Source organism: Equus quagga, chromosome 17 (genome assembly GCF_021613505.1).
Source record: "Equus quagga isolate Etosha38 chromosome 17, UCLA_HA_Equagga_1.0, whole genome shotgun sequence".
Classification (NCBI taxonomy): domain Eukaryota; kingdom Metazoa; phylum Chordata; class Mammalia; order Perissodactyla; family Equidae; genus Equus; species Equus quagga.
In genome coordinates this window covers 1,631,325-1,641,451 of record NC_060283.1, presented here as the reverse complement: position 1 = coordinate 1,641,451, position 10,127 = coordinate 1,631,325, and the positions used below count along the sequence as shown (strand labels likewise).

Sequence of the window (10,127 nt, the reverse complement as noted above, 5' to 3'; positions counted from 1 at the left end):
TGTGTGTCTGCCTCTCTGTGTGTGTCTCTGTGTGTGTGTGTGTGGTGTGTGTCTGTGTGTGTATCTGCCTCTGTGTGTGTCTCTGTGTTTGTGTGTATGTGTATGGTGTGTGTGTCTGTGTATGTATATGTGTCTCTGTGTATGTCTGCCTCTTTGTGTATGTGTCTCTGTGTGTGGTGTGTCTGTGTGTGTGTCTCTGTATGTATGTGTATGGTGTGTGTGTGTGGCGTGTGTCTCTGTATGTATGTGTGTAGTGTGTGTGGTGTGTGGTATGTGTCTCTGTGTGTGTCTGCCTCTGTGTGTGTGTCTCTGTGTGTATATGTGTGGTGTGTGTCTCCATGTGTCTGCGTGTGGGTGTGTGTGGTGTGTGTCTCTGTGTGTCTGTCTCTGTGTGTGTGTGGTGTGTGTCTCTGTGTGTGTGTGCCTCTGTGTATGTGTCTCTGTGTGTGTGTGGTATGTGTGTGTATGTGTGTGTGTGGTGTGTGTGTGTGTCTCGCCCGTGTGTGTGTGGGTGCGGGAAGTGTCATGGGGGCAGCTCGTGGGCTCCCAGCTGTGGAGGATGGAGGAGCCGGGTTGGGAAGACGGAGACGCAGAGCCGGATGAGGATCCGACAAAGGTCTCGGTCCATCCCTGGGGGCCTGGGGCTGGGAGGGACCCCAGAGTTGTCTGTTCAAGGCAAGGGCCTGGGCTGTGTCCCCAGTGTCCACCGGTCCCTGGAGGCAGGTCATCTACAAGAAAGGTCATGACTTCGGAGGAGGCAGCTCTCTCCATGGGAGAGCAGCCCTGGAAAGACGCTCCCCTGAGCCGGGCTGCCAGCCCTCCTGCCACGCCTCCGTGCTCCAGCTCTCACGTTCTGTCCACACTGTGACTCGGGAACCAAGCCTCGCTGCCAGAGCCTGGGCCCCGGGCAACCAGCGTGCCAGCGCCGTGGCAGCGAGAGCAGAGGCTCTGTGGGATGTCAGTCATTTGGAAGCTTGTTACCAGTTCTGTGGCCTCAGGAGAGCTCAGGTGGGAATGAACATGTGGCCACCACATCCAGTGATGCCATCAGAATCTGGGTCACTGTCACACTGGCCCTGTAGAGGGACCGCCATCCTGTCCTCAAGCTCTTCCGTTCCTCTGTGCTGTTTGTCCCACCCGCAGCCCCCTCTGCCTGGATTCTCTCCTCCTCTCCTGGGGGATACAAACACTACTGCAGGACAGAAGGCATCCGGAGGGGGCACAGGACCCCACCACACGGAAGGACTCGGCCTCGGCCTCACAGCCCCTCAACGGGACAGGCTGGAGTCAGCACCTGTAGGACAGCGGATGCAGCGCTCAGAGAGGAGTCTCTGTAAGTTCTGGTGTCCGAGTGACAACTCGACAATGCCACCAGGCCCTTACTGTCATTCTGGGGAACCCAAAACAGTGAGTCGGGATCTTCAAAGAAACTGTCTCTGTCAGCTGACTTCACTTTATGCTAAATAACAAAAATCTCAGCGGCTTACACCAGCTGCGGATGGTTCCATCATGGTGGCGGGCTGTGGCCGGGCTCCCTGCGTGTCAGTGGCGGGAGCAGCCCCTACCCCTATCAGGACCTAGCGGGTCCCAGAGTGGAGAGATAAAATCGTGGCGCCATGCACCGGCTGGGGCAGCCTCGGTTCAGCTGTGGCTCTCGTCACGCCACTCACAGCTCAGTGGCCAGAGCCGGTCACGTGGCCAGTCTGCTATCAGCATGCAGGCCGTGGAGAACCCTCCCGCAGGGCGGGGCGGCAAATATTTGGACAATAATGCAATCCGCCGCGGAGCCAACGAGCTGAGGGGCTGACCGGCAGCTCGGGCTCCCCATCCCAGCCGGGTCAAACCAGCAAGGGCCGGAGATGGAGCCGCAGCTGTCCGTGTTAATTTTTAATGATGCTTTGTCCTTGTTCTGTCTAAATTGTAATGAGGCTTCTGTTTTTTGTTTTTTTTTTTAATTCACTTGAAAACTGGTGGTTGGCATGGTCCACACGGGGGGAAAAGTTTGAAAAACAGTGTCTCGAACGGCAACTCTCATTCATTGCTGGTGGGAATACAAGAGGGGGACGGCCCCTTCGGTGGTTTCTCACAAAACTCAGTGTTCTCTCACCACACGATCCAGCAATCGCGCTTCTTGGTATTTACCCAAAGGAGCTGAGAACTTGTGTCCACACAAAAAAACCTGCACAGCCTTATCCATAATTGCCCAAACCTGGAAGCAACCAGGATGCCCTTCAGTAGGTGAGTGGGTGAAGAAACTGCGGGACATCCTGATGACGGAAGATTATTCAGGAATAAAAGGAAATGAGCTCTCGAGCCATGAAAAGATAGGGAGGAAACTGAAAAAGCTGAGTGAAAGAAGCCAGTCTGAAAAGGCCACATATACTGTATGATTCCAACTCTGTGACCTTCTGGAAAAGGCAAAACTATGAAGACAGTAACAAAATCAGGGGTTATGGGGTTGGGGAAGGGAGGGGTGAGTAGAAGAAGCAGACAGGACTTCTGGGGCAGTGAAATACTCTGTGTGACACTGTGACGGTGGATACGTGTCATTGTGCACGTGTCCAAACCATAGAATGTACACCACCGTGAGTGAACCCCGCTGGAAAATACAGACTGGAGTCAATCATAATGTATACATTTTTTTTTTTAAGACACAGTGGTCTTGAGGCAGCATTGGGAGACAGCACCCGGGGCTGTGGGGCTGGCAGCACGGGGCTGTGACCTGGCTGAATCCTTTGCCGTGAGTGCCCCTAGGCCAGTTACGTGGCGTCTCCGAGCCCCGCAGGCCTCCGGGAATGGGGAGTGCTAACATGCCAGGCAGGTGTACTAAGAGGGCTGTCCGGGTGCCCTGGCGTCCATGGGGCCTGGCTGAGAGTGGAAGTCGGGGCGGGGGTTGGGGGCTGAATTACAACTATGTCCAAGAGAAGGGGTTTTGACAGGCTCTCCCAGCTCTGAGAATGGCCCCTATTTACGCTTACACGGAACCAGACACCCCAGAGGCCTCCTCCTGCCTGCTTCCCTGGACCCCCACCCTCACCCCGATCCCTATGTTAGCAAGTTCCACCAGGTCTCCCTCCCAAAATATCTCACAGCACCCCCGACCTCACCTCGGGCTCCAGCTCCTCTGGGCCACTATTCTGTGAAGACTCTAGGCCCCAGGGCCTTTGCACTCGCTGTTCCCTTGGCCAATGGGAAACTGTCTTCCCCCAGTTAATCCTCAGGGCTCAGAGCCCTCAATTCTGCTGAGCTCAGATGTCATCTGCTGGGGGGCTGGAAGGGGCTCCCTGGCCTGGCCTGCTTTAGACAATAGGTCCCCGGCCCGGGCTCAGCCTTGCTTATACCTAGCACTCCTCACCTTTGCTCTAGCTCACAGATCTCCCACTGCAGAGGCAGCTCCACTGGCAGGGAATTATGTCCCTTCCATGCGTTGCTGTGTCTCTGGTGCCAGAGTGGCCTTTGGCCCACTGGAGGCATCTGGAACATTTGCCAAAATGGTCCCTCTGTCTGGTGGCCACAGCAGCCCCTGACCGGCCCCCATGTCCCTCTCCACCGGCAGCCCCAGGATGCTTCCTACAGTTGCCTCTGCTTTGGTCCCCCTGCTTCAATCCCTCCAGGGGACCCCCACTGCCTGCAGACAAAAGTCAACATTTGACCCCAGCCCATCAGACCCAGGAAGGTCGAGGAAACCAGTGGGAGAGGCCAGGGGGCAGGGGGGCGCCCGGCAGGCACACCCCAAAAGGCACTCTTACATTGAATAATGTTTACACCCTGTGTAGGCCCAACACCCACCCGCAGGCCAGGCCATCCAGGGGCCGCGGCTCTCCTGCCTCATCGGGACCCTCTGGCTCTGACACACTCCCCTATGTCCCTCCTCTGTCCTCCCTCAGGCTTCATCCCACCGCTGCGCCATCTCATCCGGTGGCTTCCCTGAGCACTCCATTAAAGGGCCCTGCTGCTCCCGCCCGGGGCAGCCCCTTCTCGGCCTCTGCCTGGTCCTCATCGCTTCATGGGTTTATAGGCTAATGGCTCGACAGTCCGTCTGCCCAGCCGGGTCCCCAGCGAGCTGCTGCACCCATGGAGGCGCGCACCGTGCCTGGCACACAGCACGTGCAGGGCATGTTTGTGGAGTCACAAAGGGAACACGTCATTCTCACGGTCACGGCATGCCTTGCACGTGCCAGGCACTGTGCTCCACGCTTTGCCTGCGTGAACGCACACTCCCTCCTGTAGCCTCGGGGGCCCAGCTCCTCTCTCCATCTTGTGCCCGCCCTCCAAGGGGCAGGTTAGTGCCATGGTTTCCGACTGGAGCCCTGCTACCTCAGTCCAAAGGCCTGGGCTCTGCCAAGGTCAGCAGCTCATCCTTGGGCAGTTTGCTCCCTGCCTCAGTTTCCTCCTTAGAGAAACTGGGAACATGAAGGGACCTCATTGGAAGGACTCGTTGAGGACTACTGGTGCTCAGCACAGAGAGAGGACCCAATGCTGCAAGCCATTGCGGCCCCATTTATGGTTGCAGTGGTTGTCACTGACACGCTGTTACGATCGTCTCGGATGCCCAAGGGAGCCGGGGTCAGACTGCGACAGAGGGCAGACTCACGCCCTGGGTGTGCCAGTCGTAGGTGCCCTGGGGACAGGGAGGAAAGGGCCCGTCCCCACAGCAGGGCCCCACTCTTGCTCTTCTGTGAGAGCACGGGCGAGAAGAGAGCTCTGCAAACGGTGTCGCACGATTATCCTCATATGAGAATCGCAGGAGTCAAAGGTGGGAAACTGAGGCCCACGGAGGGAAAGAAGGGCTTGCCTGAGGCCACATGTGCCCAGCGCCACACGCGTGACTCGAAACCCAGTGCTTCTTCCCTATGGAGGGCAACCTCTGGGTGTTTGTTGCCAGCTCCCGCCAGGGAGAAACCAGTGGAGAAATGATACTGGCATTCCACTTCCCATCCTCACGCAGCCCTCGTGCTGCCCTTGAGAGAGCCACCATGAGTGACACCAGGAAGCCCAGCGGCAGGGGCCAGGCTGTGAGCACAGAGCAGCGCAGCACGCCTGGCTGGCCCTGCCCGCAAAGGCAGGCCTCTGCGTCAGTCGTGTTGGGGGCTGTGAGGGGCTCCCCCCAGCCAGACTCTGTCCTTAGTAAGAATCTATAATTCAGGTAGGGTGCCCACGGACTCCCTGCCAGCACACGGCCCAGCACCCTCCCGGCTCATGTCTCCACTGTCCTCCCTCAGCCAGGTTGTGCTTCGCCTGGTCACACAGGAGAGTGTGGGGAGCCCCCTCAGCAGAGGAGAGGTTGGAGGCCCCAAGTCAAATCCACGCAGGTCTAATTCCTAGGTTGTGCTCAGGCGGATGCTGAGCCGAAGGCGGCAAGGCCCCCCCACTCTCATTTCCCAGGGGGGCATTTCTCAGGGTCAGGCCCCAGCTGGACCTTGGGGCCAGGCCCCCATCCCCCTCCTCCCTGGCCCTCTAGGCAGTTGGGGGAGGTTAAGTTAATTATGTGCCTAAATGCATCTCGAAAACCGAGGATTGAGCCCGGCCTTTGTCCCTGACCGGGACATCAGCCTTGTGTAAAGTCCCAAATGGGTAACTTGAAAAAATACATCAGGTTCTCCCCTTCTCCTGGCCCAAGGCAGCGGCAGAAGTACTGCTAGCCGTCTGTTCCTGTGATTTTTACGTCAACTTTTCCATTGTAAGCCATAATTTTCGGAGGTTTATAGGTCAGCTATAAAAATAAATAAATAAACCTCTCCTTTTTCACTAAAAGGGAGCACTTTGAAACCAGAAGGCCGGTGGGTGCACGGGTGGACCCAGCCTTGAGTTCCTCCACGATGTGCAGACGGAGGCCACCCCTCCCCACCCTGGTCGCGGAGCCTCCGCTTGTCCTTCTCCCCTCCCGCGCAGGCCTGGAGGCTGCCCCTCCCCTCCCCCCCCACGCCCCCAGTGCGGCGCGAATTGCCCAGCAACCCCTTAGGGATGCTGTGATCCAACCCCGGAGGACCCGGGCCCACGAAGGTGGGCACCTTGGAGCAGTCGGGGCTCCACCTTGTGCGGGGCCTGAAAATTTTCGAGCAGTCAGCAGCGGGGGGGCCTGCGTTGGCCCAGCCCCTGCAGTGCCCACCTGAGCCCCATCGCGGCTCAGCCCAGCGCAGCTGGGGTGTGGATGGCTCCAAGGAGGAGCAAGGGAAGCAGGGATCCCGGGCTCGGGGGCTCGGCGCAGGGGCCCGCTCGCACGTGGCGAGTCGGGGGCGACAGGCGCAGGTCGAGGGCGGGGCCGCTCATCCCTAAACTGGGGGTCCTGCAGCAGGTGGGCGTGAGCCAGCCCTGCCAGGAGAAAGTCTCGCTCCCTTTGGGGCGGACAACCTAGAAACTAGCCGGGCTGCCCCGTGTGTTGTGTGTCCTATCTATCTCCCTAACTTCTGGGGGTGCTGGAGAGGAAAGCTGGAGGCAGTACAAGCACACACGGAGCTGAGATGCAGCATTTTTTTTCGGCCTCTTTATTTAGAACCCGGCGGACGAGGAGCCGGGGCAGTGGTGCAGACGGCTCAGGAACCATTTTAACAGATTTGTCTTCAAGTTTAAAATAGTCATAATAATAAAAGAGACAGCGAAAGCGCGAAGAGACTGCAAGCTAGATGGGCTTGTACGGCAGCTACAGCTTGTGAGCGACCCCCTATTCCCCAGAATCTTCTAGAAAAATAAATTTACATTTGTCGATAACCAGATGGTATGATGTGCCTTTGGCATAACCAATAACCGAGCTATGGCGTGGCAGAGCGGCCCACGCCTCGACATAAATAGAAAATATAAGTTAGTATAACTTTAAAAACTTTTTGTACAAATATACAGGTTTTTTTCTTTTTTCCTTTTTTTTTTCTTTTTTCATTTTTTTGCACTGTTTCAGCAGAGATTAAACATTTTATATAAATGACTCTTAAAGCTTTACACCTTGGGACCAGTGTACTCCTCGTGCAGAATACATTTAGATATAAAAGACGTTATTAATACATTGCACAGTTTTCAAACTTTAAAAAAACCGAACGCTGCTCCGTTGGCAGCTGCCGCCGGTTGCTGCTACATGGACGGTCCCAGCCGAGGCCCAGAGCTCCTCTCCTGTCCGCTGCTCAGCGGGCTCCCTCGAGGCTCTTTGGCCGTGAGGCTGCGGGAGAGAGACTCGTGAGCGAGAGGAAGACAGTGACCGCGAAGACCCCGCCGGGCGGCCCCCGCCCGCCCGTCCCGCTGCGCTCACCTCACCGCAGCCGCTTGCGCGGGGTTTGCTCCGCCGAGCCGACGGTCGGAGCGGCCCCAGCCGCGGCACATCCCGCGGGGACCTCGTTGGACGCCTTGGCGTCGGGCGCAGGTCTCTTGCGCTTCGCGAAGAAATCTGCGGGCGACAGCGCGCGCAGCGGGTCAGGGCGGGGCCGGCCGGGGAACCCAAGAGGGGGCCGGGAGGGGGCGCGGGCGGCTGGCCGGCCGGGGTGGGGGCGCCGTCCCCGCCCGCGCCGAGGTCCGCGGCGGGTCAGCTTTGTTTACGTCGCCGCGCAATGTGCTGTGTAAGCATTTCCCCTTGTCCCGCGGCCAAGCCCCCCGGGGCTGCCGCCGCGCTTAACCCCCTCCTCGCCGCGATCGCCGCGCCCGGCCGCGCCCGGGGAGGGGCTCCAGTGGCCGGGGCGAGGATCGCGCTCCGAGGGGGCCAGAGCGCTCCCTCCCATCCCTCCCGTGCGAGCCGCTCTAGAGTACGACAACAGGGTGGGGACCGGGTGCGGGCGCAGCCGCGCCCTGCGCGCTGCGGGCCCTTTAATGCCACGGGAGGAGGCGGGGACCAAGTGAGGCCCCCGCGAGCCGGGGAGCCCGGCCGGCCGGACAAAGCAGGGCCGGGCAGGGCCGGGGCGGGGCCGCGCGGGACTCACCGGAGATGAGAGGCCCGGGCAGCTTCTTCATCGCGGCGCCTCCGGCGGCTGCGGTGGTGGCAGCGGCAGCGGCGGTGGCGGCCGCGGCGGCAGTGCCCGGCGCGGGGCGCCCCGAAATCCCTGAGTGCAGCGGCTCGGCAAGGGGCTCCTGGCTGCGCGGCGGCGGGATTGCCTCCTCCTCATCGCTCTCCTGCGGCCCTACGGCTGGGGCCGGGGCGGGCGCCACGGCCGCACCGCTGGACGGCGGCTCCGGCGCCTCCCCGAGGCCGTCGAGGGGCTCATCGGCCGGCGGCCCGGGGGGCGGGCTATTAGCCGCACCGTCCGGGCGGGGCCGGGGCGCCAGGAGCAGGCGACAGCGCCCCACCTGCACCGTCTCGCGGTAGAAGGCGGGCACGGAGTCGCTGTCCACCTCGGTCCACTGCAGGCGTCCGGGGCCGCGCAGTGGCATGTCCTGCTGGAAGTTGTAGTCCCAGCGGCGCTGGTCCTCGGCACTCAGCTCGGCCAGGCGGATCCGCAGCTCGCGGCTCAGCTCCTCGTGGTCCACGGGCCCGAAGAGGCTGCGGCAGGCGCTGGTGCGCGCGAACAGGGGATAGGTGCGGCGGGCGACCAGGCGCTCCATTGCCAATGCGCTGCGGAGACACACGTCGGACATGGCCGGGGGCTCGCGGGCCCGGGCCTCGGGAGAGAAGAGAGGGAGAGGAGGAGGAGGAAGGGAGGAGAGGAGGGCGGAGGCCGGGCGCAAGTGAGACCCCGCGGAGCCGGAATCTGCATTTGCAAAGGGACGCGGCGGGAGGGCGGGAGCGGCGGCTACCTGGTTGTCCGGCTGTGGATTGCTCCTGCCTCTCGCTCGCTGTGTCGTCCGGCCGACGGCCGCGCCCCCTCAGTGCCTGTCCTCGTCTGCTTGGTCGCAGCCCTGGCTGGCACGCACCAAGCACAGAGCACTTGGCCTGTGGAACGCCCAGTCCTCGCGCGCCCCTTTATACGCGAGGGTCCCACCCCCCCCCCCGCGCGCGGGCCCCGCCGCGATTAGCATAATGTAGTATTTTCAGTTTCAACAACACCGCGGCGATTGGCGGACGCCGCGCTGCCCCCGCCCTCGGCGGCCTGGCCCCCGCGCACCGCCCATTGGCCGCGCGCACACACACCCGAGGGCAGGCGGGGCGCGCGGGCCGATTGGCGGGGCGCGGGCCGCGCGCAGTAGCGGGGAAGGGGGCGGCGAGCGGGGCGGGGCCGGAGTTAAAGGGGCGCTGCGGGCGGTAACGTGACACCGCGGCGCCCCGCCCCCTCGCCCCATCCCCCCCGCTCCCGCCCCCCGCCGGCTCCTTTGTCTGCAGGCGGGGGCTGTGCGGCGGCGGCGGCGGCGGCCGCGGCCGCAGCGCGGGCGCCCCCATCGGCCGGCGCGCCCTCGTCGGCGCGGCGGGCGACGGTCCCCAGCAGGCCCGGTGTCCGGCCAGGCCCGATTTGTCCCCCGGAGGCGCCCAGCCTCGCCACCCGCGCTCGGCGTTGGGTCTCCCTCGCCCGCTGATGGGGCTTTAACCCGCCACGGCGGGCTCGTCCCTGGCTGCAGCGAGACGGGGTCTTTGGCTGCCCCCGCGCGGCCTTCTGCGCCCGGAGCTCGTGTCCCTGGCAGGGTTCCGCGCACCTGGAGCTCTAACACACCTGCTGGCCCTAAGGCCTTCGAGTGGGGAGAGAGGGACCAGGAGGAGGGAGGGTCAGCTCCACTCTCCCCAAAGAATGAAGTAGCGAAGCGGCAGACACCTTGAGAGCCGGCCCTCAGCCCCCTGGAGCCCGTGTCTGGAGCGTCAAGCTCTTGGGGCCTGCCCAGCCCTGCCCAGTGGAGGGGAAACAGGCTGAGCCCATCCTGGGCTATGCCTATGGTATCACTGACCAGGTGAGCCAGGCCACTCCAGGCTGCGGCCACAACAGGGGGGGCTCTGAGTGCCCAGGCTGGCTGGTGGCTCTTGTGTTGGATGGGGTATTGGACAGGGCCCTAGAGGTTTCTCCACTGGAGTGAGCCTGGCCCCACCTAGACTAGGGCCTTGATTGGATATGCTGATCCTCCGGGCCAGCCTGACCCTGATCATAGAGACCCACCAGGTTGGGAGGGGAGGAGAGTGAGGGGTGGCCTGGCTCTAACTGCGGTGGGAGCCGTACCTCTCTCCTGCATCCTGGAAGGCCCGCACCCACTCAGTTGTGCCCAATAAATGTTGGTTGTTGGGGACGGACACC

At 61.8% G+C, this 10,127-nt stretch overlaps 1 protein-coding gene across 2 annotated transcripts; it reads right to left on the bottom strand.

Moving 5' to 3' along the window:
- Positions 1-6,457: 6,457 nt before the first annotated feature.
- On the bottom strand, positions 6,458-8,873 carry CDKN1C (cyclin dependent kinase inhibitor 1C). Of its 2 annotated transcripts, XM_046644226.1 has the most exons (4): positions 8,710-8,873; positions 7,899-8,527; positions 7,238-7,372; positions 6,458-7,147 (listed from the first exon to the last, which is right to left on the bottom strand). In XM_046644226.1, the coding sequence occupies exons 2-3, from the start codon at positions 8,515-8,517 to the stop codon at positions 7,239-7,241; spliced, it is 753 nt and encodes a 250-aa protein (XP_046500182.1). In that variant the 5' UTR covers positions 8,518-8,527; positions 8,710-8,873; the 3' UTR covers positions 6,458-7,147; position 7,238. The 2 variants fall into 2 exon arrangements, with proteins under 2 accessions (XP_046500182.1, XP_046500181.1); XM_046644225.1 differs by lacking the exon at positions 8,710-8,873 and having other exon boundaries at positions 7,899-8,678.
- Between the last annotated feature and the right edge of the window lie 1,254 nt (positions 8,874-10,127).

Coding starts and splice junctions, on each gene's coding strand:
- CDKN1C (XM_046644225.1), bottom strand. CDS start 8,550: ATGTCCGACGTGTGTCTCCGCAGCGCATTGGCAATGGAGCGCCTGGTC. Junction 7,373..7,898: donor GCCCGGGCCTCTCATCTCCG/GTGAGTCCCGCG, acceptor TGTCGCCCGCAG/ATTTCTTCGCGAAGCGCAAG.